The sequence below is a fragment of the Prionailurus bengalensis genome, chromosome D3, assembly GCF_016509475.1.
Source record: "Prionailurus bengalensis isolate Pbe53 chromosome D3, Fcat_Pben_1.1_paternal_pri, whole genome shotgun sequence".
NCBI lineage: Eukaryota > Metazoa > Chordata > Mammalia > Carnivora > Felidae > Prionailurus > Prionailurus bengalensis.
Window position 1 is genome coordinate 77087264 of NC_057356.1, and position 27953 is coordinate 77115216.

General features: G+C 47.9%; 1 protein-coding gene and 1 long non-coding RNA gene across 6 annotated transcripts in view; one reads left to right on the forward strand and one right to left on the reverse strand.

Annotated features, from left to right (window-relative positions):
- Positions 1–27953, reverse strand: part of ALPK2 (alpha kinase 2) — a 119431-nt gene that overhangs the window by 66262 nt on the left and 25216 nt on the right. For 4 of the 5 annotated variants that reach the window (XM_043558987.1, XM_043558985.1, XM_043558984.1 and 1 more), the window contains one exon: positions 7768–9502. In XM_043558987.1, coding sequence (XP_043414922.1) covers positions 7768–9502 — 1735 coding nt within the window. Of the gene's footprint in view, positions 1–7767; positions 9503–15698; positions 15813–27953 lie in introns of those variants that run through there. The other variant, XM_043558988.1, reaches the window with a different exon arrangement.
- Positions 4021–26932, forward strand: LOC122470804. The gene is made up of 3 exons (XR_006293997.1): positions 4021–4409; positions 15766–15922; positions 26539–26932. It is a non-coding gene; the product is annotated as an uncharacterized LOC122470804 (long non-coding RNA).

Sequence of the window (27953 nt, forward strand, 5' to 3'; positions counted from 1 at the left end):
TTTTTTGCTTTTGGTTCTGGCTTTAAAATGACCTGTTTATGAAGAGACCTGTGAGGAATGCTGCTTTTCTCAGGAGCCCTGACAATTTAAAGGGTGTGATTTTGCAGAATATGGGGGGTTTCGGGAATACATATATTGCACCCAGAGCAGCGACATCTGAGACTGTGGAGAATACCCACGGCCTGTTTGAGACACAGCACTCAATAACCTGGCGCTTTGTTCTTCAGCTAAGATTGGGGGAAGTCAGGGGCAAAGGGCTCCAGAAATCCCTGAGAGAGCACTTTCATGAGGTGTGCAACCTTTAGCTCCCTGTGGCTCTGCTCTGTGGGTCTTCAGCCTGGAACCTCCCGGGGGACCCTTCCACTAAGGCCTCCAAGTCTATAAGCCTGACCCCTACTACCCTAGACTCACTGAGCTCAGGACTTATGGGGGTCGGGCTTAGGCATCTGTACTTCGAGCAAATAGCAGGGAAGGTCCAAAGCCCAGCCAAGACTCTCAAATGTGGCAGCACAGAGAATCACCTGGGAGCTTTTAAAACCCCCAATGCCCAAGCCACACCTAGACCAAATTACCTCCATATCTCTGAGACCTGAACTCAGGAAACAGGATGTTTAGGTCCCAGGTGACGTCATGTGTAGCCAGTCAGCCAGACCACTGCTTGAGGGTCTTTTCTTTTCTTTAAGTTTATTTATTTATTTTGAGATAGAGAGCAGGAGCAGGGGAGGGGCATAGAGGGAGAGAAGAGGGAATCCCAAGCAGGCTCTGATGTGGGGCTTGAACTCAGGCACCGTAAGATCATGACCTGAGCAGAAATCAAAAATTGGACGCTTAACCAGCTGAGCCACCCAGGCACCCTGGGTTTTTTCTGAGAAAGAGCTCCTCTCTGTAGACCAGGGCTTCTGGAACTTCTGTGTGTATAGGAATCACCCAGGAATCCGGTTAAAATGCAGATCCTGATTTGGCAAGGCCGGGCAGGGTCTGAGATTCTGCACTTTGACAAGCTGGTCCGCAGGCTGCACTGTGAGCAACAAGGCTGTAATGACTTTCCATTGATTATTTAACAATGACTGAGTACGGGCATTAGCTGACCTGCAGGTGCACGGCAGTGATGGTATTTGGCAGAAATGGCACAGTGGACTTTGTGATGAAGAACAAAACAAATGTTCGGGGCTCCTGGGGGGCTCAGTCGGTTGAGCGTCCGACCTCGGCTCAGGTCATGATCTCCCGGTTCGTGGGTTGGAGCCCCGCGTCGGGCTCTGTACTGATGGCTCAGAGCCTGCGTCGGATTCTGTGTCTCCCTCTCTCTCTGTCCCTCCTCTGCTCGTGCTCTCTCTCTGTCTCCCAAGAATAAACAAATGTTAAAAACACAACAAAAAAATAAATGTTTGTGTTATTTGCTGGGTCAGCCATGGAGTCATGCTGACGAGAGGCCTGACTGCCACGTGCTAAGAGATGAGCAGTTATAAACGTCTGCCTTCCTGTCGTCCGCAGAGAGCTGGCTTTCTGGAGTCTGTTTTAACAGTTGTTATTGGCGGGGGGAGGGGGGGCGGGGGAATAAATGCATTTTATTATGCAGATGAATTTAAATTTCGGGTTGCTCTATCCCAGGTATGAAAACTACATTACAAGGAGGTTGAGATTATCTATTTTCCTATGCTAAAAAAAAAAAAAAAAAAAAGCAAAAAAAATTATTGGAGGGCTATGTGTCCTGCCTATCACCGGATGGCCACGCACATTTCAAGCTGTCATATACTGTGTCATCCCTGCACCACCTGCTTAGCTACCAAGCTGAACTCAGATGAGCATGAAGTTTCCTAACAGTTACCACACGAGCCCACACCGGTGATAAATTTCAATAGATTTTCATGAATACACTCACACACAAGTAAAACTGAGAAAATCTGAATAAGATCACTAGATAGTATCAATATCAGTATCTTAGTTTTGATATTATGCTACAGTTTTACAAAATGTTACCATCGGGGGGAACCTGGGCAAAGTAAAGTGCACAGCCTTCTCTCCATGTTGTTTCTTACAACCGTGTGTGTGCACCTACCATTATCTCAAGGAAGATTTCAGTTAAAAAAAGGCATAGGGGCACCTGGCTTACCCTGGGCACTTGGGTAAGCATCCGATGTCGGCACAGGTCACGATCTCACAGTCTGTGGGTCAGAGCCCTACATCGGGCTCTCTGCTGTCTGCACAGAGCCGGCTTCAGATCCTCTGTCTCCCTCTCTCTCTCTCTGCCCCTCCCCCACTCACACACTTGCTCTCTCTCTCAAAAATAAGTAAATATTTTTTAAAAAGGTATAAAATCACTTCCAGCCAGCCCTTGATATGCTTTCAATATGGGGGGAAAGGACAGAAGTATTAAGAAGGTAAATAAAAGGGGCACCTGACTGGTTCGGTCGGTAGAACGTGTGACTCTTGATCTTGGGGTTGTGAGTTCAAGCCCCACATTGGATGCAGAGATTACTTAAAAACAAAATCTTTGGAGGGGCGCCTGGGTGGCGCAGTCGGTTAAGCGTCCGACTTCAGCCAGGTCACCATCTCGCGGTCCGTGAGTTTGAGCCCCGCGTCAGGCTCTGGGCTGATGGCTCAGAGCCTGGAGCCTGTTTTCGATTCTGTGTCTCCCTCTCTCTGCCCCTCCCCCGTTCATGCTCTGTCTCTCTCTGTCCCCAAAAAATAAATAAACGTTGGAAAAAAAAATTTAAAACAAAAAACCAAAAAACAAAATCTTTGTAAAAAAAAGCAAAATAATAAACAAAATAAAAACGATAATGCTCATTAAATGCTAACAGCATAAGAGGTACTGCGATCCGCGTTTCATGTTCAAGACTTTAATCTTCGTAACACTCTACGAGGCACTATTATCATGATTGTTATTATGATTTCTGTTTTCTGTTTTAGATGAGGAAATTGGGTCTGGGAGAGCTTCGGGAGTTTTTCCCAAGGTCACGGGGCCAGAAAGCAATAGTAGAGGACCCAAACGCAGAGTCCACTGCATGACACGGAGGATGAGAGCAAGAATGGAAGGAGAAGTCACAGTTAGGGATGAGGACTGTGCTTCGGGGTGGGGGCAGGGAAGGCAACTTGAAGCAGTTTGCAGGATGTTGGCCTCGCAAGATGAGAGGAACTGAGCTGGCAACAAGCCGAGCGAGGCTATTTCCAGGCAAGAAGACAGAAGAAAACACTGCATGTCTGGGAGAAGGCTTCATTTACCCGCTGAAGAAAGCGGCGTGTTTGTCCGCTTCGCCGCTCAGAGGTGGATGGGAGCAATATGGCAGAGGGTCTTGAGTGCTAGGGGGATGTGGTAAGGTCTTCCTGGATCTAATCAGCAATCTGTAAAAGCTAACAAGGCACCGATGAGGCCAAGGTTATATGTGAATCTCCAGCATTCACAAGGGAACCCAAGTGCAAGGTGTTTACAGTTTAGTACAAAGTAATCGATTCCCAGGGCCAAAAAAAGCAATGGGAAGCAAATGGGAAGTGATTTGGAGAATTGGTACGTGAAGGGAACCAAAGAATGAACACCAAAGGCCGTAAAGTGGTTGAGACCAACGATCTTTTTGGAATCAATGGAATTAAGTCTAGTTCCGTATGGCTGCTTGTTCTTTCAATTATTGAGTGCCTACTGTGTGGCCAGCACCATTCCCAGGACTTGGGATAGATCAGTGAACAAAATACAGTGACCAAACTCCCTGCCATCAAGGAGCTCACCACCTTGTGTGCTTAGTGCTGATTCCCGATCAGGAAGATTCTTAACTCTCAACACCTAAGATTCCACTTTCATACTGTACTCTTCAGATCCCATCGCCCCAAAGAGAAATGCAAATCTCTCTAGCGTGAAGCTGGGCAGCGATGCAGAAAGACAGACACAGCACTTCTGACTCAAGAGCCAGGGCGATCTTACCGCCGGGTGGTTACAAGGAAACTTAAGACGGGCAGGGCGTCAAGACTTGCCTCTGAGCTGGATCATAAAACCAAAAGCAAAACCAAGGTGAGGGGTTGGCCGTGTGACCCTTGAAGACGATTCCAGTTAGCCTGGGGTACCCTCTCTGCTTTCCACTCCCCAACTGGGATTAACTTTGGAATCTTCCATAACTGTAGAGAAACTGGGGGCTCTCCAATCCTAGCCTGGGTAAACACTACTTCAAGACAAATCGGAATGGCCTTGCACTGTAAAAGCAGAAAAGGCAGATGGGAAATAAGTCCACTCGCTTAGGTAGGAGATATTCTACAATATAGCCTTGTTCTTAGAACACAGCAGAATGAGAGGTCTGGGATTTTCCTCAGAACTGCTAAAAGCAATCTACAGATGAAGAGAAACCGCTAAACGATAAGCTGATGGTCATTGTCTCTCCCCCCTCCAAAAACAAGAAAGAAAGGAAAAAAAAAGACACCTCAAGGTAAGTGAATCAGGCAAGAGTCAAGAGTGGGCAGATTTAGTAACATTACCCCCAACCAAGGATTTCTAACATTTCAAATTTCAAGTTCCCGCAAGCTTCAGTTGTCTGAGAATAAATGTCTCAAATGTCTTTTTGTCTTAGTTAGAGAAAGATTCACCAATTTTTTTTTTGTGGTATTTTAACAAGTTTGATTTAGCTCCTAGTGACCTTCTCATGCTTTTGTGTCACATTGGCAGTGATATTTAGGCCTTTGGTGGAAACTTGGCTATACTGTATTTGCATGTAAGAAACATGGGCCTCTTCCACAGTGAGACTACTGACTTTTTGCATGGGTCAAAAAATGGGCACTCACTGTGCCACAGTCCCTGTAGCATTTCCCCACTTTTCTTTTTTTTTTATTTTTTTATTTTTTTAATGTTTATTTAGTCTTTGAGAGCAACAGACGGAGCACGAGTGGCAGAGGGGCAGAGAGAGAGGGAGACACAGAATCTGAAGCAGGCTCCAGGCTCTGAGCTGTCAGCACAGAGCCCGACGTGGGGCTCGAACTCACAGACCGGGAGATGGTGACCTGAGCCAAAGTCAGACGTTCAACCGACTGAGCCACCCAGGCGCCCCTCCCCACTTTTTGTTAAGGAAAAAAAAAAAAATGCCACAGATACAGAGGTACTATTTCTTTCTCTCTCTCTTTTTTTAAAAAAATATTTATCTATGTATTTATGTACTTTAATGTTTATTTTTGAGAGAGAGCGAGCGAGAGAGACAGAGTGTGAGTGGGGGAGGGGCAGAGAGAGAGGGAGGCACGGAATCTGGAGCAGGCTCCAGGCTCTGAGCTGTCAGCACAGAGCCGGATGTGGGGCTCGAACCCACGACTGTGAGATCATGACCTGAGTCAAAGTCGGGCGCTTAACCAACTGAGCCACCCTGGTATCCTTATTTATTTATTTTTAAGGGGAGGGAGGGGTCGGGGGGGGGCGGGGAGAGAATCCCAAGCAAGCTCCACGCTGTCAGGGCAGAGCCCCACGCAGGACTCGATCCCTTGAACTGTGAGATCATGACCTGAACGGAACACAAAGAGTCAGACACTTAACCGACGGAGCCCCACCCCCCCGCCAGGCGCCCCAGTCCTATTTCTAACTTGGGGCTGCACAGAACTACTCTTGAATACACAACTTCCACTCACGCTTCTGGCTACCCTTGAGTGACAGGCCAGCTCTGCTACTGGGCACAGCAAAGTGAGAACAGCCCTCCTACCCGCACGGGGCAAGCTTTCTGGAGAGTCACTTAGCCATGCCACAAAACACAGGACGCACCTTCAGACCTCGAGCCGAAAGCAGGAGCGGTGAGTGCGTGTGAGTGCAGAAGCAAGGGTCCCACAAGAACTCTGGTGGCCACAAGGATGTGCATGAGACCGTCGACTGTGGTCCCGGAGATGGCCCGTGTTATTTAGCGGCGTTGGGCTTGCCGTCCCCAAGACTCTGGTCTCAGATTGCAGTTAGGGGCACAAGCCGAAAATGACAAAGGGGGCTCCTTCCTTAGCCTCCCCTCCTTGTTGGCAGGTGAGGAAGCTAGAACTTGCCTCCCCCAGTGGTGGGTCTAAAACTAACTTTGTCACTCTCCTCTTCCTCTCCACCTGCTCCTCGTTGGCCGCTTTACCCCCTCCCCCCCACCCCGAACTTTTAATAGTCAAGGTAATTTGCCCAAGAAAATGCTCGATGTGGATGAACAGTTGTAAAAAGGTGCTTATCTGAGCCAGGAAGAGCATCTGATGACTAGAAAAGGAAACGCTATGTTTATTGACATGAAAAAATTAATACTGCAACTTAACTTTGTATTAATATTTTGCTAACCCACGTCCATAAACTTATCCTGGGTATGCATCTGTGCTCATTGGCGTGCGATCACCCCAGCGGTATGCGCAACAACCACATAGGAGGGGCGCCTGGGTGGCTCAGTCGGTTAAGCCTCCGACTTCAGCTCAGGTCATGATCTCACGGTTTGTGGCTTCGACCCCCCCGCGTCGGGCTCTGTGCTGACAGCTCAGAGCCTGGAGCCTGCTTGGGATTCTCTCTCTCTCTCTCTCTCTCTCTCTCTCTGCCTCTCCCCTGCTCATGCTCTTTCTCTGTCTCAAAAATAAACATTAAAAAAAATTTTTTTTAACAACCAAATAGTATAAAGCTGGCTCTCCTGCATAAAGTATAAACACGACTTTTATGTGACAGAGTTTGGCCAGTGGGGCAGAATGATTTGGTCAGGAAAAAGCTACCTCAGATCTGGAGATTTTTTGATTGGCTATTTTAGGACTAGGTCTTTAGAAACCGATGTATTACATGTTTACTTTTTCACAGAGTTCAGTAACTGAATGCATTTGGGAATATTTCATTTTCTTGGGAGAATGCCTGATCTATAAAAACAATACTAGGTTCCTAAACTATGAAGTTGGGGGGGGGGGGAGAACATAGTCAAATGGATGGTAAAAATAACTGATTAATAACTTGTCTTAGGTAGTTATTTACAAAAATAAAATCTTGGCCAGGGTACAGCATTAGTTCAAAGCCCATTTGGGACCCTTTAAAATGAAAAATACAAGAAATAAATTCATATATCAAGCACAATGTCTTTTGTGCATTGATTATTGCCATGAATTTAATTCCATCTCTTTCAAATACACCCCCCCCCCAAACCCAATCAGGAATAGAGTAAAACAAATTTACTTCCAGGCAGTATTTTCTTAGCCTCTTTTGTATTTGTGATCTCAGGAAAACAAAACAAACATTGTTTCGAAAATCTACTTTGATTTTTCGGCACAGAAAACCAATTCTGTCTACTTTTCCCAGCACCACTAAGTGAATTCTACAAATCATTTAGACCACCGAAACCTCTCATTTTACTATGAATTCTGATTCCAACGAGCACTTCACATTTTTAAAGTGCTCCCGAAAACTGACTCAGGCGAGTTTTTTTTTTTCCTTTTAAAGTCTACACCCAAAACATTTGCTTGCAAAACTTTCTGAAAAGGGACATTGCCTGGTGAGACACATGCAGTAGACAAAATATCAAATTTCTTTTTCCAGCTGTCCAGAATCCCATTAGTGCCTCTTGCTTCTATCTGTCTTTTGCTATAATTAGGGTGGCTTAGGGTTTATTTGGGCCTTTTTTCAAAACCAGATTTCCTTCTTACCAGCAGCAGCTGTCATTCACAAATACCCTAATGGTGCTGGGAGACTTCTTGTGATTTACATCGTGGTATGGCGATCATAATATGAAATGAAGAGAAACCCACACACACACACACACACACACACGCACGCACACACACAAATACCTTTCATCTAGTAATTTTTAAAAAGAGGAGTCTTACCTGAGGATGAGCACTGCCATCTGGAACCCTGCTTGTCTCAAATAGGGTACCGACCAACACCCCTTCTCCCTCGAAGTTTGAGTTCCCTCCTTGGGGGAGTGGGCCCAGGGGAATTCGCAGGGTCTTTGCTTCTTGCTCTGCTTGGGCTGGAACGGCACATTCTCCTGCACGGAACTGGGAATTCCAATCAACAGCTTCTGCTTTGGCATGAGGACCGTCTCTTTTATCACTCTGGGCTAATGGGCGCTTAACAGGCTCTTTGGGATAGAGGAGATTAAGGGTGGCCTCTGTTGTGCTTTCTTTCAAGTTGGGGCTCAGCTTCTTGGGTTCTCCTTTGGTTTCTGGCCGCCTCACCCCGGCAGGTATCTCGGAGCCCTTCTTGCTCAATGAAACCTCGTCCCCTACTTTTTTCTCGGCTGCAATCTCCAACCACTGGTCCACCCCTGAGTTTTCTAACTCACCAGACAGACGCTTCATCGCCGTCTCTGTCACCGCTTTATCCATGTTTAGCAGATTGTCACTGGTGAATTCCTCTCCTGCTTGGTGGCTGTCTCTGGTTTCTCTTCGAATTCCTGGATAATCATTTTCAGCAGCCTCAGAAGCAGTGGGTAGTTTACATCTCGCCTGGTCTGTCACTGTAGACGTTACATCCCGGTGAGGCCCCAAGGTCAGAATCATCCCCGTTTGCAGGGATGAGGGACTGTGGGTGGAGGCTTGGCTGCTCCTCACCCCTACTTCTTGGGGTTGTGAGTGATTACCGCAGAAGCCACTGGTGGCATCCATAGGCCCCATGTCATCTGACACCCGAGGCCCACAACCCATTTCACTGAGGAAATGCTCACGCCCACCCGGGCCACACGACCCGAATTCCATCTCTTCGTCGTTGCTTTCTAATAAAAAAACCTGCCCAGTCCCCTGCAGGTCCCTTTGCCAAACTGCATTAGAGTAATCCGTCATAACGTCGGAACATTCCAGATACTCTAGGTCATCATCTGAAAACTCCTCGGTGCAGGTTAGGGTTATCTCTGGGCAAAGTTCATAGTCGCTGTCAGAGTCTTCGCTGGACACCTGTGGGCTGCCTTGCTGCTGAATCGTGGCCCTGTCACCTGGGCCATCGGATGTGGCCGCCACCGACAGCGGTAGGCTGAAGCTAATGTATTTCTGCACTCTGGGATTCGGATGACCAGACTTGAAGACGTCCTCATGAGGGCCATCACTGTTTAAGGCCCCATCCACTGGCCTTGATCCTTTGGAATGCACTGCCCTGTGGCAATACACATGTTGCTTATCGGGAATACTACTTGATTTAGAAAAAAGCCACCCATCCGCAACTTCCTCCGTGCTATCCGGATCACGAGCCTCTTCGGTTCGCCTTGCTCCTTTAACATCCAAGGGATTTTCAGAACCGGAGGCACCAGTGTCATTATTGGCCAATAACCGGAGCAAACTTGAACAGCCGAATGTGGAGGACGCGGAGTCAGCTGACATGGGACTACCTGAGGGGACACTTTCTTCACCCCTACGAGGATGTTCTTTCTCATCAAGCTGGTTTGCTTCTTCCTGCATGCTTGACTCTGTTGCGTGTTTCCAACCCGTGTCCCCGCCATCTTTGGGGTTAGGGGAGAGCTGTGGGTTCTCTGCTGAGCACTTGACTTCAATGGAAGCAGAACAGCAGATCATTCCAGAACAGTTTTTAGCAGAGATTTGATAAACAGCGGTGTCACCTGGGGTACAGCTAGGATGAAGAAAACACACTTGGTAAGTTGGCCGTGTTTGGATGGGCATGCCAACATTCCTCACATCATGGCACAGAAAATGACCATGGTTTTTTGCTGCACACTCAAGGAGATCTGTGATCTCCCTGGAAAGGGGCTTGTGGTCAGAGTCAGCCAGCTTCTGAGTCCCAGCTGCCCTGGAGCTGAGAATCCAGGAAGCCCGGCATTTTCCGTTAAGACCTTCCCCAGTCTTACCCCAACTTGAAAAATGATGACAACTATTCAGACGAATGGGGAAACATCTCACACTCTAGTTTCTCCTTCTCTCCTTTTATTTTGAGTCCTTTTTACACTATAGGAATTTGAAAAGGCATTATTTTCTGGAGTGAGACATTGTACACAAGTAACTGGAGTATTCGACCTCAGGCAGTGGACAGCATAAGCAGTAACTGTTTTTAAGACCATGCTAAGAAGGCATGGTTCTTTTTTTTTTTTAATTTTTTTTTAATCTTTATTTATTTTTGAGAGAGACAGCGTGAGACTCCAGGGGAGGAGCAGAGAGAGAGAGGGAGACAGAGAATCCAAAGCAGGCTCCAGACTCCGAGCTGTCAGCCCAGAGCCCGACGTGGGGCTCGAACTCACGAACCGCGAGGTCATGACCCGAGCCGAAGTCGGACGCCCACCCGACGAAGCTACCCAGGCGCCCCTAAGAAGGCATGGTTCTTGCCAGGAGGCTATAAAGACGCCACACTGGGATGATGTGTAGGAAGAATGTGCCCTTTCCTCTTCATTTTACATGACTATGGGGTCTAAAACCATGACCCATGAACCCCCTGGCCAGAAACCCATGCCCACATGCCATCCTGACTTACACAGACCAAGCCAGGTGCTTGGCTTTGGCCCAGCAGGGACAAACTTGACTCCTGGATCATGTTGAGCCTGCTCTCCCTGCTCCAGGAGGGACGGTGCTCCTGTGTCCCCTCCCTTTACTGACTGGAGCTCCATGGAACCTTGAACCTAACAGGCTTTGCTGACCTCTCCTGCTAGGGCCTTTCTCCAGGCTCTGCAGTCCCAGGAAAAGCCTGTTGCACTGGCTTTATAATTTGCACTCACAGATCTCATTTGATCTCAGGGTAGCTGTAACATTGCTGGCCTCACTCTGCATTATCCGGCGCAGAAGTAAATGAGCATTTCCAGAAGGCGGGAGCTGTGGGTTGGCTCAGAATTAGAAGTGATGTTTAGATACTTATTGCCTGATCTGTGTAAAATACGCACACACATCTAACCCAGAAGGATCAGTGTTAGACACCGGATGGCACACCGTCTTCCTTATTCTCCTTCTCACCGAAGGCACCCCTCTGTCTCCCTAAGCTCACATGTGCTCATAAGCCCTCCATAGTCGCGTGTGCTCACATACGCCTCATTTTCAAAACACCATACACTAATTCCAATTTTCTTAATATCTTGCCCTTTTTTGTAATCCGGTTCCCAAGTAGAAGCCACACGGGGGTGGCTGAGGGTCACCAAGCTGGACCCACAGCTGATATTCAGATTTGCCCTGGGCAACAACACCGGGAGACTGAAAGTTAGGGTCACTTTCTAGAGGCAACAACACCTGCTGCTCCTGTATACTTCACGAGGTCATTCTGAGATTCAAATGAGAAAATCAATGTGAAGGGGCTTCGTAAAGCAGAAACTTTATGCTACATATATGCTAAGAATGTAGAAGCTCTGGGGCGCCTGGAGGGGCTCAGTCGGTTAAGTGTCCAACTCTTTTTTTTTTTAATTTTTTATGTTTATTTATTTTTGAGAGAGAGAGAGAGAGAGAGTAAGTGGGGAGGGCCAGAGAGGGAGGAAGACACAGAATCCAAAGCAGGCTCCAGGCTCTGAGCTGTCAGCACAGAGCCCGACGCAGGGCTCGAACCCATGAACCACGAGATCATGAGCTGAGCCGAAGTCGGCCACTTAACCGACTGAGCCACCCAGGTGCCCCAAGTGTCCCAACTCTTGATTGCGGCTCAGGTCATGATCTCACAGGTTCATGAGTTCCAATTCCATGTGGACGGTGAGGAACCTGCTTGGGATTCTCTCTCGCCCTCTCTCTCTGGCTCTTTTCCTCCCCTTCTCTCAAAATAAATAAACTTTAAAAAAGAATATAAAAGTGCTAAAATTATAATCATGTGATGTGATAGAGGTATTAGCTAACGCTACTGTGGCAGTGACATTGCAATATAAATGCATCAAATCAAAATGCAGTACACCTTAAAACATACACAACGCTGTGTGTCAAATATAACTCAATTAAAAAAAAGGAAAAAAAAAAGGATGTGAACGTGCTAAGACCAGATTACCTCTGGTTCTCAAGAACTGTGCAGAAGAATCACCAGGAAACTCTATTGAAAATTCTTGAATCAGAATCTGTGGGTAAAAGTCCTGAGAATCTTCTTTTAAAGATCCCAAATACAGGGGCCTGGGCGGCTCAGTCAGTTGAGCATCCGACTTCAGCTCAGGTCATGATCTCATGGCTTGTGAGTTTGAGCCCTACATTGGGCTCTGTGCTGACAGCTCAGAGCCTGGAGCTTGCCTTCGATTCTGTGTCTCCCTCTCTCTCTGCCCGCCTGTGCTCTCTCTCTCTCTTTCAAAGTAAATAAACATTTGGGGCACCTGGGTGGCGCAGTCGGTTAAGCGTCTGACTTCAGCCAGGTCACGATCTCTCGGTCCGTGAGTTCGAGCCCCGCGTCGGGCTCTGGGCTGATGGCTCAGAAACAGGCCTGGAGCCTGTTTCCGATTCTGTGTCTCCCTCTCTCTCTGCCCCTCCCCCGTTCATGCTCTGTCTCTCTCTGTCCCAAAAATAAATAAACGTTGAAAAAAAAAATTAAATAAACATTTAAAAAATTTTTTTAAGGTCCCAAATACATTCTGCTACAAATTGTCCTTGGTCTGCCCTTGGAGACATCCTCATCACTTATGCTTGGGTCTCTTCATTTAAGCCAAATTAAGGCTGACCAAAGAGAAAGGGGCCTCTGCCTGAGCTCCACATGGCCTATACCACTGCCTACACGCCTCTTTTCCAGTAGTTCTGGGAGACCTGGCCTCAGCTAGGAACGTACGAGGAGCATCAAACAGTACCATGGGCTACTGGAAAATTCTAAGTAGTTGGGTTGATTTCCTGATTTATCCAGACCAGGATCTCTATGCCAGAGAAACCACCTGCCCTGAAAGTACCAGGACTCGTGTGGAAAAAAACAGAAAGGCAGAGAAGAAAGTAAGGTAGAGAGATCAAAGGACCAGGTAAGAAAGCAGTAAAGGAGGGAGCACCTGGGCGGCTCAGTCAGTGAAGCATCTGACTCTTGATTTCGGCTCAGGTCACGATCTCAGGGTTCGTGAGATCTAGCCCCGTGTTGGGTTCTATGTTGGTCATGGAGCCTGCTTGGGATTCTCTCTCTCTCTCTCTCTCTCTCTCTCTCTCTCTCTCTCTCTTTCCCTGCCTCACCCCCACCAAAATAAATAAATAAACATTAAAAACAAAACAAAACCTACTAGGGGAAACAATCGAATTTCTGCGAGAACCTTGTCGGTCACTTCTGGGCTAAGTTGCTCCGTGGAGACTAGAAGAGCAAGAGAAGCTCCAAGGAGGGGACTTCGGTGACAGCAGCTGAAACGGTGTGAGTAGGACTGGGCTTTAGAATCTTTGCAAGATGCTGGCAGAGTGACCTGTGTGCCCCACAGTGATTTGACAGGAATGCAAAAACATCCCGGAAGAAATTCCCTGAACAATTCATTGCGTTCCCTTCTTGACTGTCTTTCCTTTTGGCCGAAGGAAGCAGCAACATTCCTGACTTGCTGTGAAAGTCTTGCCAGAATGACTCTACTTGCTGGAATACTCTTTGTTCTTTCTAAATTACTCATTTCCATATTAAAGAAAAAGAGGTACATGCAACCTTAAGTGGGTGGGGCTTCCTCTGGGCTTGAACCCCCTGGGTTGGTCTAGACCAGAGGTTCTTAAATATTATGACGGCACGACTCCTTTCCACGCTCAAAAATAATTGAGGACTCCCAAGAATGTTTGTTTATGGGGTTATATATCACTATTTACCATATTAAAATTAAAACTGAGAAAAGTTGAAAACATTTATTCATTTAAAAATAACAAAAATAGGGGCGCCTGGGTGGCTCAGTCAATTGGGCATCTGACTCTTTTTTTTAAAAATTTTTTTTTTTCAACGTTTATTTATTTTTGGGACAGAGAGAGACAGAGCATGAACGGGGGAGGGGCAGAGAGAGAGGGAGTCACAGAATCGGAAAACAGGCTCCAGGCTCTGAGCCATCAGCCCAGAGCCCGACGCGGGGCTCGAACTCCCGGACCGCGAGATCGTGACCTGGCTGAAGTCGGACGCTTAACCGACTGCGCCACCCAGGCGCCCCAAGGGCATCTGACTCTTGATTTCAGCTCAGGTCATGATCCCAGGGTCACAGGATCGAGCCCCTCATCAGGCTCTGTGCTGAGTGTGGAGCCTGCTTGGGATTCTCTCTCTCTCTCTCTCTCTCTCTCTCTCTCTCTCTGCCTCTGCCCCTCTCCCCCACTTGTACCCTCTGTCTCTAAAATAAAAAGTTTTTTAAATAACAAAAAAACAAACATTACGTGAGCATAAATAACATATATTTATGAAAATACCCCTATTTTTCTAAAACAAAGTAACATTTCCTAAGAGTGGCATTGCTTTACATTTGTTCACACATCTAACATCTGGCTTAAAAACCAGCTGCTGCTTCTACGTTCATTGTGATACGATACATCGTTTTGGTTGAAATACGTGAAGAAAACCTGGCTTCATGCAGATATATACTTGGAAAAGGAAGGAGTATTTTAATAGTCTTTCCATATGATTGCCAATAATCTTCTTTGAAACTGAAGTGGGTGCAATGTGGACTCTGAAAGCCTATCAACTAGTTACATAAAATCCAATCATCTGTATTTTCACATGCGTCTTTACCCACTAGAGAGCTCAAGAGGAGACGTGCGCAGACAGAATAGTCAATGAATTTGAAGGTGATTGAGATGATCCAGTCTTCAGAACAGAAAGAAAAAAGAATGGAGAAAAGTGGGCAGAATCTCAGAGACCTAGGGGACACCACCAAGCTCGCAACATGCATGAAGGGAATCCCAGAAAGAGAGGAAAGAGGCAGAAAGCATGTCTGAAGAAAGTGGAAGTCCTTAGTTCAGAGAAGGGATTGCAATGATCGCTTAAAAGCTTGGATTTTTTTTTTAATTGAGGTGTAATTGAAATATAACATTACATTGGCTTCAGATTGACATATAACATTGCATTAGCTTCAGATGTACGTTGGCTTCAGACATAACATTACATTAGCTTCAGATGTATCAAATAATGATTTGATATTTGTATATGTTAAGAAACGACCACAGTAAGTCTAGTTAACATCGATCACCACTCAGAGTTACAAATTTCTTTTTCTTGTGATGAGAACTTTTAAGATCTATTCTTAGCAACTTTCAAATATACAATACAGTATTATTAGCTCCAGTCACCATGCTGTATATTATGTTTCCAGGACTTACTTATTTTTTAACCAGAAGTTTGTGCCTTTTAAAAAAGTTTGGGTTCTCATCACAAGCAATAGATACTATTAGTTTTCCTTGAGGTGACAGGCCTACTTTATTTCTTTTCTTTCCTTTTTTTAAATGATTTTTTGTGTTTATTTATTTTTGAGAGAGAGAGAGACAGAAAGAAAGAGCGTGAGCGGGGGAGGGTCAGGGAGAGGGGAATCCAAAGAAGGCTCCAGGCAGCGAGCCATCAGCACAGAGCCCGACGCGGGGCTCGAACTCACAGACCGCGAGATCACGACCTGAGCCAAAGTTGGACACTCTACCGACTGAGCCACCCAGGCATCCCTAATGTTTATTTATTTGAGAGAGAGAGAGAGAGAGAGAGAGAGAGAGAATCCCAAGCAGGCTCTGCGTTGTCAGCAGAGAGCCTGATGCAGGGCTTGAACTCACAAACCATGAGATTATGACCTGAGCCTAGGTCAGACAATTAACCGACTGAGCCAGCCAGGTGCCCTGATATTCTTTGAAATGCCTACATTTCAATCCCCACCATGACTGCACCCTTGGGTGGTGGGTTTTCACATGCATTACTTCACATGTCTATTCATTCACTATCCCAGTGACACAAACAAAACAGAATGACTTACTCCATGTAGGCTGCAAAGTAGATTTTCCGGCTCAGGTTTCTTCTCTTCTTCCTTTTGTCTCCTGAAGGTCATTCCCCTGCTCCCCAGAAAACTCTCCCCGCAGAATTAAAATTCCTGAAACTCAAACCATGCGATCTGACCAGACGCCCCGAAGACGGTTCGTGGGAGACGAGGCTCAAGCTTTTTGGCTCGAGGTGAGATGTGGAATCTTCTCTGGATCTCAGGTACTGTTCTAGTTTACTATGTTCTCCACTTCCCAGTGGAGGAAAACAAGTTCTGGGAACAAAATGCCTGCAGTGTTTTCATCGGTGCCGCCAGGAATGCGGAGGTGGGGAGGCCTCCAAAGCCCCCGCCTTCTGTCCCCACCCCGTGGATTTTCTGAGCCTCTCCTGCCCATGCAGCAGGGAGGAGGGAGAGCGCTCTGCTCAATAAATACTTACACGATGACATCTGCAACCTTGCCAGGTGAAGGTCAAAATATTTTCTTGCACTAAGTGTCTGTATTGTATTACTTCCCTAAGTGCTACTATCGATTTTATTGATTGAATCATTCAGAATAACTAATGGAGTAAGAAGGGCTTGGGTTTTTTCATGCCCCAAACCTACGTTTGTTATAGAGAATTCTATATTATGTTATGGAAGAATTCTAATAGTAGAAATACACAGACCTTCTCGATCGCATCTTCTGCAAGCAGCTACGTGTATTTCCAAACTGATGAGGAGTTTCCGCACGCATTTACCGATTTACTCATTTATCCAACAGATTTAATGAGCCACCAGTCCGAAGACTGAAAGGGGACTTGGAGCTGTGGCCCTCTGGGGCCTGCCTCCCTCCCCGCTGTGCCCTTCTTTGCTCTGCCCTGTCTCTCTCGGAGCTGACCCTCGAGGCTGTGTCTCCCGGGCTCCCAGCACCGCTGGCTTCTTGCTACCCTGGAGCACAGGGAGGCAGGAGATTGGAGAGGGGGGACAAGGGGAAAGCCAGCCTCAGGTGGCATTTCTAATAGGCTGCATATACCCCTTCTGCCCTGTGACCCAGAACTAGCAGTCCTGCGGCCTCCCTTCGATGGAGCAGCCTCGGAGACGGCGACTTCCTGCTGACGTGAATCTCTGGGTGACCCGTTTGGCTCAGTTACCTATATAACCCCGCATTTCATGCTTGAAAATAGCTTTTGTCTTCCTGGTTAGACCCTGAGTGATACAGAGATGATCTAGTTTACTGGAACTGAGGCCCAGAGGAGATGTGACTGCCTTAAGTCACACAGTTAAAAAATGATCAGAAGTGTCTACCGTGTGTAAGGCACTGTGTTGGCCTCCTTGTAGAAGACAGACGTGGTAAATTCCTAGGCCCTTGCTAGGAGCTTCTCATCCAATAAGAGAAATGGCCTATCTATACCAACAGCTACAATGCAGGACAGTGGGTGCAAAAGCTGAAGCAGGCCCAGGAAATACCCTGTAGGACTTTGGCAGGAAAGTTGGTATATGCCTGGGGTTGGGGAGGGGGCTGATCATTCCAGGAAGGAGGGACAGCCACAAGGTGAGCCGCTGGGAGAGTTGTGGGCTCAAAGGTAGAGCCACCGCTTTATTTATCATTTAAACAGGACAGTTTAGAGAATGAAAAGGGACACTATTGATACACCGTGACCACAGGCAGAAACCAGCGCCATCCCAGGGAAACTGAGGCCGACTCAGGTAAATCAGGAGGTACGGTCACCCACCGGAGTTGAGCAGGGGTCTGGATCATGGGACACTTTCCACCGCAGACTGAGGAGTCTGGACCTCAGGCCCCAAATGGGACTCCCTGGGAATCAGATCAAAGCGGCCATTTAGGGAGGAAGGGAAGCCATTCGGTAAGATGCTCCCCACAAGTGCACGGTGTACCAGAGTGAGAATGGAGGGACCCCGCTCTCCATACGTGACATGGCCTGTGGCCCCCGCTTGAGCAGGGACACCTCATTCTCCCATACGTCCTGTTGGACCTACAACAATATTAAGTCCCAGAGAAATTGATGGCACAGGACCTGTTTCCTTCCCCAGGGGAAATGCCAGTTTTGCAGAGAGAGAAGAAGACTTTCGGGTGTCAAACAGGGAGCGGTATGCAGTTTGCAAACTCTAGCGTCACCGAATCCCCAAAGGCACCATCGAGGCAGGGAGTGCTTCTGGTGCTAGGAGGGGAGAGGTCAGGGTGGCCCGGATCGTCGGACCTCATGCCAGGAGCATGGAACTTGAGCACAGGGGGAAGGATTACATTTTGGCTGGTGGGAAAGGGGGGAGGGCATTCCTGGCAACTGTACCAGAGCTGGACCGAGCAGGTCCTGCGTAAGGGACAGGAAAGAAAGGGCCCTGAAGGACAGGAGCAGTGGGCCGAGAGGCTCAGAGTTCCGCTCAGCAGCATGGCCCGAGGGCAGACTACAGGGGAAATCCTACTTTTCTCCTTCACCCAATTCTGGGCCGGTGAGAGAGCAGATTGCAAGGCCAGTATGACACAGGGGTTAAGGGACAGACTTCGCAGCAAGACGGCCTGGGTCCACACGCTGCCCATTCACCGTGTGACGTTGACAAGCTACCGAAGGACAATACCTGTACCTACACCAGAGGCTGACATGAGGACAACAGCAGGTAATTACTAAAAGTGCTTAAAGCAGGGCCTGGCACGCAGTAAACACCGACCCGGTAGTTCTCAGCTCTGGCTGCACATTACAATCACTTGGGATGCATTCTATGCCATTTTTTTTATTTTTATTTTTATTTTTATTTTTTTATTTTATTTTATTTTTTTTTATGAAATTTATTGACCAATTGGTTTCCATACAACACCCAGTGCTCATCCCAAAAGGTGCCCTCCTCAATACCCATCACCCACCCTCCCCACCCTCCCGCCCCCCATCAACCCTCAGTTTGTTCTCAGTTTTTAACAGTCTCTTATGCTTTGGCTCTCTCCCATTCTAACCTCTTTTTTTTTTTTTTTCCTTCCCCTCCCCCATGAGTTCCTGGTAAGTTTCTCAGGATCCACATAAGAGTGAAACCATATGGTATCTGTCTTTCTCTGTATGGCTTATTTCACTTAGCATCACACTCTCCAGTTCCATGGGATGCATTCTAGAAACAGCAGGGCCAGAGAGTTTTTAGGGCCGCGAAGTACTCTGTATGATACTATAATGGCGAATACATGTCATGACACATTCATCCAAAAGCATCGAATGTACAACACCAAGAGTGAATCCTAATGTAAACCACGGACCCTGGCTGATAATGATGGCTCACGGAGGCTCACCGATAGTAACAACCGTAACGCTCTGGCGGGGGGATGTTGACAGTAGGGGAGGCTGTGCGTTGGGGGGCAGATATGAAAACTGTACTTTCTGCTCACTTTTGCAATGGACTTAAAACTGCTCTAAAAAATGCAGTATTTCAAAGGGGGAAAATACCAGGGTCAGGGCCCTACCAAAAAAAAAGCAATGAAGCAGCCTCTCGAGGGTGATGGGCTTTGCCATGCGTATTTTTTAAAGCTTCCCAGGTGATTCTAAGGGGGAGGCGGATCCCAGAAGCACCTAAATGAATCTTAGCTCTCGTATGGTCATGAAGGAGTTAGGGGAATCGGTAAGTTGATGGAAGAGGAAGTATCTTTGTCTGGGTATGTATCAGGCGTGATTTCTTGGCTGTATTTTGGCACAGAAGTGCTAAGCTTTTGACAGGCTTTTGAATCTCTGGGAGCCATGCAGGCTGACCGGATATTCTTTAAACGTTTTTTTAATGTTTGTTTCTTTTTGAGACAGAGAGAAACAGAGCATGAGTGGGGGAGGGGCAGAGAGCGAGGGAGACACAGAATCCAAAGCAGGCTCTAGGCTCCGAGCCATCAGCACAGAGTCTGATGCAGGGCTCAAACCCACAAACCGTGAGATCATGATCTGAACCAAATTCGGATGCTTAACTGACTGAGACACCCAGGCGCCCCAAAATTACCTGACTTTTTAAAACATTTTTTAATGTTTATTTATTATTGAGAGACAGAGAGAGACAGAGCGTGAGCATGGGAGGGGCAGAGGGGGGGGAGACACAGAACCCAAAGCAGACTCCAGGCTCCGAGCTGTCAGCACAGAGCCCGACGCAAGGCTCAAACCCACAAACCACGAGATCATGACCTGAATCACCTGACCAGATATTCTTTAAATAAGAAATGAGCAAATGGACTTCTGAAGGGAAAAAAGCCTACAGCATTATTACCATCAGGCTTAGTTAACAGACAACCAAACCCTCTTGGCAAAAGAAAACTCAAGCACAGCCGGAAATAGTCCCTACCCACCACGCAGGCTATCACAATGCCCAGAATGTGTCCAGAAATCTCAAGGTACATTGGGACAGTAGGAAAGCTCCTACATTCAGTTGTAAATCCGTCTATGACAGACAAGGCAGCTTGAGAGCAGGACTGAGGACAACATACCAGCAAACACTGGAGGACCCAGAGCTCTTTTATAAAAGCAAGTCAGCTTAGAATTTCTGAAAGACCAGCCCTGCTAACTCATCAAACACCTGGCATGCCCCAGACCAAACTCTGGATTTTCCCACCCAAACCTGTTTCTTGTCTCAAAAATATTTCGTTCTACCCATCGCTCAGGGGGCACGCCTCAGAGTCCATTTTTCACCCCCGCTTCTGCATCCACTCCAGCGGCAACTCCTGGCAGATGGGTCCAGAACCTGGCGGCTTCTTGCCACCTGCTCCGGGACCACCCTGGATTGGGCCACTTCATCTCTGGTCTGGATTATGGCATTGATGCTGCGGGGGGGGAGGGGGGTCTTTCCCGCCCTGCCCAGTCTCCTCTGCAGCCACCGTGACCTGGCACGCTCCCATCTCCGGCTTCCTGCTGCCCCTGCTGGTCCCTCTGAGAACACTCTTCCCCAGCACAACCCCACCCCTCTCCCTCTTACCCTTCACACCTCTGCTTATAGCACCTCAGCAGAGCCACCTCCTGTCCTGAGACTCTTTCCCTCCCCTTTCCTCTTTGTCACCCAACACTACTGATTTTGCTGGCATCGTTAATGCGCGACTCTTCCTCTCTCCCTGTCCCATGAGACCAGGGTTCACTGTGCTCTCTACCGGGTCCCCAGGGTCTTGATCGGCCCTGGCATACAGTAGGCCCTCCATTAATCCTTATTTTTGAAGGCAGTCCTCACGATCACTTCTTTTTGAGTTATACTCCAGCACACATGTTAGTAGATTCTGTTTTAGAGGACAGCTGTGCTGCAGGGAAATGCAGGGAGAGAGGGAGACACAGAATCCGAAGCAGGCTCCAGGCTCTGAGCTGTCAGCCCTGAGCCTGATGCAGGGCTCGAACCCACAAGCAGTGAGATCGTTACCTGAGCCAAAGTCAGACGCTTCACGGACTGAACCACCCAGGCGCCCCTAGAATGTTTGGCTTCTAATCTTGGCTTTGTTCCTAACCAGTTGTTAAGAACCTGGATGAGTCCCGTGATCTCTCTGGGCCTTGGGTGATCTATAAAGTAAAAACCAATTGGGTCTGACCAATTAAATCAGACCTTCTGAGGGGTAGGACCTGAGTATCAGCATTTTTTAAACGTAACAGAGAGCCAGGAGCAGGATGGTCTGCAGAGCCGGGCTCCCCGTGTGTCACTGGGTACGGGAATCGCCTGGGATCTTATTAAAACGCAGAATCCGATGAGGGCCGGGACGCAGGCAGTCTACCAAGCTCCGGGGCTGTGGCTGCTGTGGCTGCTGTGGCTGCTGCCGCTCTAAAATCAAGTTTGAAGGCAAGGTCTGCGAGTCACTTCCAGCCGGAGGACTCCAATATCTCTAGAGGGTGAAAGTCCCCTTATTAAATTCTCAGAAAAAAAATAGCAGCTGTCACTTGACTTGCTGCTCAATTTGAGCTGAGTTCCCACTAAACAAATGCCTGGCAAGCTGCCCCCGCAGGCAGGAATGTGGGTGTTAGAGCTGGTTTTGCATATATATATATATCTATATATATACCTATATATAGATATATATATCTTTTTTTTTTTTTAAACCAACTACTGGACCCAGGCAGGGAGAATGCACGAAATCAGACCCGAGAAATTCTCTCTCAAAAGCATCCTGGGAGACCTGCGGTCAGGGAAGAAGCCGTCACCATGTGACTGTGTCTCTTTGTCTGCCATTCTGCCGGAGGCTTGGTGCTTGCTAGGTCCCGCTCTGTCATTTGGGCCATCTCACCACGCCTCTGCAGCTCTCCCATCGCCTGGGACCTGGGCATGAGCAGGTGGAGCCCCCGGCAGCCGGGAGGAAATTATCTTACAATTTTACTATTATTTCCTGGCTTCGCAATCCTCTTAAACAGCGTGGCCTCTAGAGTTAACAGCTGGCCGACCACCAAGAAGCCACAGTAATTCAGATTGCGTCCTCCCCGTTCACATGGCTGCCCATGGAATGGTTCTGCAAGGAAGCACACAGTTTCCTCGACCCTGGGAGGGTCCCTGGATGGGTCTGAAAATTAAACTGACAAGGACGGATTCACATCTGCCTTTCATCTTTGAGTTACACTCCAGCACACACGTTAGTAGGTTCTGTTTTGGAGGACAGCTGTGGTACAGAGAAAGGCATACACTGAATTTTTGCATGGACGGAGGAGCCTTCCCAAGAGAATGAAGACCCAAAGAAGTGACGCGAGCAGGAGCCTTTTATACCTTTTAGACAAAGAACCAGTAAGTTTGTGAAGAATCGATAAGACAAAAGGGTTTGGGCTAGAGGTAGCAAACGGTGAAGAAGTAACTAGGAAGGGAAGAATGAGTTTGACAAGGTTTGTATGCATTTCTTGGCCCCCCATTCCCTGTCTCCTACTGATAAAGATGTCTTCCGTCGCCCTGGCACCAGAAATATACCCTTCACACAGAAGTTTTATGACCTGTTACAGGGAAGAAAGGAGAGGAGGGTTGAGATGTGGGGCTCAGACCTTCAACAGAATAACAAATTCTGGTGGATCCTAACAATGAAACGCTAAAAAAGCAAAAACAAAAACAAAAGCTGGTCGGCAATAAAAGGAATGAACTATCGACATACCAGAGGACACAGATGCTTCTCAAGATAATTATGTGTAGTGAAAGGAGCCAGATACAAAAGAGTACGTGCTCTGTGATCTCATTTATATAAAACTCTAGAAACCATGAACTAGTCTCCGGTGATAGGAGGCCGTTGGGTTACTGTGGGAGGATCAGCGGGCAGAGAGAGGCAGGAAGGCCGGGCTGCAAAGGGGACACGGAGAAATTGTTTGAGGGTGATAGATACGTTCATCTTGATAATGGTGATGGCTTCACGGGTGCGTGTATGCCTCAAAGCAAACCAAACTGGACACTTTACATGTGGAGTTCACTGTGTGTCAGTTACACCTACGCAAAGCTGTTAAATGTACATATATACGCACACACACAAACACACACACGTTATGTGAAAAATACAGCGAGATAAGAAAGGTAGGACACGCTGGGGGCAGTCAGTGCTATTGGTGGCTGGGTCAGAGAAGGTCTTAGTGCTCAGGGGAGTTGGAGCAGACATGAGAACTAACCATGGGGCCGTGTGGGGAGAGAACATGCCACGTAGAAGGAAGACAAAGTGCAAGGCCGTGTGCGAGCAAGCTGCTAGACCTGACTCATGTCTCTGAGTTCGGAAATGGCTCCAGAAATGAGTTAAGGCATCAAGATCTGGACAAAAGAATTGTCCCAAGGTTCACATACAGTTTTGCACCTGCCCTGACCACCCAGGTAGAGCCCATGTCTTTAGCCTGAGCCTGGCTTCTTGTTCTTTTTTTTTTTTTTTTTAATTTGAGAGAGAGAGAGAGAGAGAGAGAGAACGTGAGTGCACAAGTAGGGAGAGGAGTAGAGGGAGGGAGGGAGAGAGAGAGAGGGAAAGGGAGAGAGAGAATTTTAAGCAGAGTCCATGTTCAGCAGGGATCGCCACGCGGGGCTCAAACCCACGATCCTGGGACCATGACCTGAGCCAAAATCAAGGGTCAGATGCTCAACCGACTGAGCCACCCAGGCCTCCCAAGCCTGGCTTCTTAACATCAGCTCAGGAATCTGCACCAAGATTCTCATTCAAGAACTCAGAGATCTGTTTGACCCCATCTTCTCTGAAATGGGCAGGCAGCCTGATTCTACTTGCAAATTCACGACCAAGAATGACTTGTGTCTGACAAAGTACGGACCTCAGAGTAGAAAGAATAAACACTTACTAAGCATCTGCTAAGTTCCAGGCACTGTTCTAAAGGCCTAATGTGTATTATCTCATTTAATCTTGACCCAACCCAGCAAGGTAGATACTATTAGTATTCCTATTTCACACGTCTAGCAACTGAGGCAGACAGAAGATAAGCAACATGCCCAATTAAGAGGCAGGGCCAAGACTTGACCCCAGGCAGTAACCCTTGAGCCATCCCTCATAAATACCCACACGTGGCCTCACAGAGTGTTGCAAATCCCTGACTCTTACTCAGTAGCCCCATATCTGCCTCCACTGGCCTGGTCTAGGCCTGTCCCCGTACATGGCTACGATGACTTCCACATTTAGGGAAATCTATGGACTGAGCTGTGTCCCCCTAACATGTCTATGTCGAAGCCCTAACTCCCAACGTGATGGTATTTGCAGATGTGGCCTTTGGGAGGCAATCAGGGTTAGATGAGGCCATGAGAATAGGACCCTCGTGATGGGATTAGTGCCCTTATGAGAAGACACAGCAGAAAGCTTGCCCACCATATGTAGAGACACAGCAAGACGGCAGCTGTATGCCAGCCTGGAAGAGGGTTCTCATCAGAACCCCCCATGCTGGTATCTTTATCTCAGGCTCCAGCCTCTGGAACTGTGAGAAATGAATTTCTGTTGGGTAAGCCCCCCAGCGTGTGCAATTTCTGAGCTGACTAACGCAGTCAGGGTCAGGTGGACCAGGCCAGGTCCAACCCCCTCTCACGGGTCCAGCTCATTCTTGGGTTCATCTGGGGCTCAGGTGTGGCCTAGAGGAGGTACTCAGGTTGGCCTTCCCCACCCATACGAGGGGGGCTCGGGCTGAGGTCTGGGCTGAGAGTTTGAGATGCTGGGACTGGACCAACCTTGCAGGACTCAGAAGAAGGGAGAGGGCAATCCAGGCAGTTCAGAAGCGATTAGAGTCTGGAGGCAGGCAGAGAGGAGGTTCGGGGTCCAAGTAGCCCAGAGAACTAAGAGCAAGGCGAGGAGGCCGGGTGGAGGCAGAGGCAAGAGAAACCCCCCGGTGTGATGGGGCAAAGGTGGAAGTAAATTTCATGGAAGCCCTTGGCTAAGTGCGCGAGAGGCAGAAAATAGGGCTGTGCTGGCCAAGACAAAGACACGTGTTCCCAAACCAAACTTTGCTCTTAGTGCCTCCCCACCCCCACTCCCAACCCCCTGCCCTGCACCTCTCCCTTCAGAGGTGGAGCAAAGCCCATGCCAGGACTCACAGGGCCTGACTGGTTCCCCCTTTTCTCTCAAGGAGCTGTCTGCCCTTGCCAAGTACCTTCTTTACGATGTCCCCCGTTAAAGGGGGAGCCGGTCAAATGATTGCTAATACTAACTCCGTGATTTTTCCATCAGCGAGACTCCCCATCGCGTCGATCATCAGAAGCGTTGGGTCACGACTCTATGATTACAAATTAAGACAGAACCCCCGTTGGCCCAAAACTCCCCTAGTGTTACTGGTCTGCTCTAAATCCTCAGAAGGTGTTGATGGAGTGGCATTTACAAAGATATTTAGCACATGTCCAATTTCCAGTGATGAGTGCACCTTTCGCTGCCCTGACGTCTTGGGAGGGGCTCTTGGATCAATCTGTCACCTGCTCCCAAACCAGCATTGATTTGCCCCGGGAGCCAGCACCGTGGGGGGAAGCAATGGCCCAAATCCAGCCCCCAGGAAAAGATGAGCGTCCCACAGTGCGGCTCCCATAACCATGCACACACTTACCGAACCAAAGCCAAAACCAGAATGTCAGGACAGGCTGTGGATTCTCAGCACGGAACTATCACCCTGGGGACTAAATGGGAGTTTCTCATCAGACCCTCAGGACTCATTCAAGAAATGCTCCAGGCGAGGTCTGAGGAATGAGTGGAATGCTGATTTCATTCAAGAAGAATGCCATCTGGGCTCCGTGCTGGGAACACAGAGGCCTTCACGGTGCCGAAAGTTCTCCCAGTCACCCTTAAGACTTATTACACCTACTTAAGCTCGAGGGAACACAAAGTTCACAAAATGCTCTCCTACCTCGGATAAAATGCCTTTTCTGTCTTAGCCAAGACGTAACAAGATTCAGTCATCTTTATTTCTACCCCATGGTTCCTTGATGAAACACGTTAATTATATTTTATCCTCCGAGAGGGAAATAGCGGGGGGGGGGGGGGGGGGGATGTTGCCAAACTCTGCTATCCTTCTTACCTCCAAGTTGCCCTATTTTTTTTTTTAATCAGTGCCAAAATTAAGTTCATTGTGGGGCTATGTTCAAATTGCATAAAATAACTATTATTTACAGAGTATTCTAAATTCTTTGCACATGTTGGTTTCCTCCCCATACCAATCCTATGAAGCAGGTACTATCATTATCCCCATTTTGCAGATGAGAAAACTGAGGCTCAGAGAGGCTAAGTAACTTGCCCCAGATGGTACAGTTTGTAAGATGTGGGATTTCAATCCAGACAACTTGGCTTCAGATCCTTGCTCTCCATGGTGCAAATAACCTCCTGTCCTTTGTGAGCAAAGTTGATGGTGACAATTCTACTGTTAACAGGATATGTGCCTTGAAGCGTTTCTTTCGGGAATAGAGATATTCTTAACTGATTTTCCTATTCTTATTTGCCCAGACTCTTTCTCGACCAACAACGCACGTGTTTTAGATGTTTGGCAAGGAGCTTGGTTTTCCCTGGGTGATCGTGTACAGGAAGAGGGTGATGACCTCCAGGAACCAAAGTCTTTGGCTCAGACAACAAGCACGTATTGACAACTCTTTGCTACACACCAGAGACGCTTCGGGAATATAACACAGTGTCCCAGCGCTCCTGGGGGCTGTCCACCTAGACGTGAGGAATAACTAAAATGGCTAAGACATCATTAAAGTCACAGACTCCACCATCTAAAAAAACCCATCCAAACAGGGTTTCGGGTATAAACATGTATGAGAAAAACAGCTTCAACTTCTCCGTGTGGGTCGCTGCTCACCTGTTAAATGTCCACGTCTTTCCTATCTTTGAAAATCCACCACTGATTCGAACACTTTTCAAAACCATTCATACAAAACGATCCCGGCTCTAAATACAGCCACTACAAGCTAGGGCAGAGTGATTCTTTCAGAGTAATTCTGGAACCATGCGGCTTGCAGGGAGCGGGCAGGAAAATGATATTAATTACTAACTGGTTAGCATTTGTTACAAGCCTAACGCGCACGTTGCTGACCATTCTGCGTGAAGAATCTCACTTAAACCGTTCCCCGAAATCATTTTATGAAGACACCGCAGCACAGAGAAGTTCACGGGCTCGCTCGAGGCCACACAGCGAATAAGTCGCAGGGCACGACAACAGCAGAAATGTGGGCCTGGAGGAAGAACCTGGAGAACTGTGTCGTCATTGACGAGCACATGAGGCTGTGGGGATCAGAAATAACAGAAATCCCAGTCCCTGCTGCCCCTACGAGCTGACCTGCCAACGAAGAAGGGAGGACAGAAGCGAGGCAGAAGGCTCTAGCTTCACACAGCCAATATCGACCAGGCGGTGAGCAAAGAGTCCCGTCTTCACGGAGCTTGGTCCGGTCAGGACACAGACAGAAGCCAAATGAAAGCATAATGGGCAGGAAAACAACATTGCGCTAGTGCTGACCGCGGCCTCAAAGAAGGCCTCTGGGAAAGTTCCTCTGGGCTGGAAACAGCAGGGAGAGAGTGACATACTCCAGAAAAGAGCAGCTGTTTTCAGGAGTCAGGGCTTTGTCCCCGAAGCTCCCGGGCATCTGAGTGCTGTGCTGTCCCCTGCAGGGAAGGGACCAGTGGGCCTGGAGAACCACAGTGGGAGAGGGGCCGAGTCCTTTGTGGTGGGGAGGGCAACGTTTAGCAACGTAGCAATGTCCAACGTTTAGCAGCATCCTTAACCTCTACTCCGTAGCACCCCTTCCAGCTGTGACAGTCAAAAATATCTCCACATTGGACATTGCCAAATGTCCCCTGGGGGTGAAACACAAGTGACCCAGGAAACCTTCATATCGATTTTTCCATCAAAATCTCGAATAATC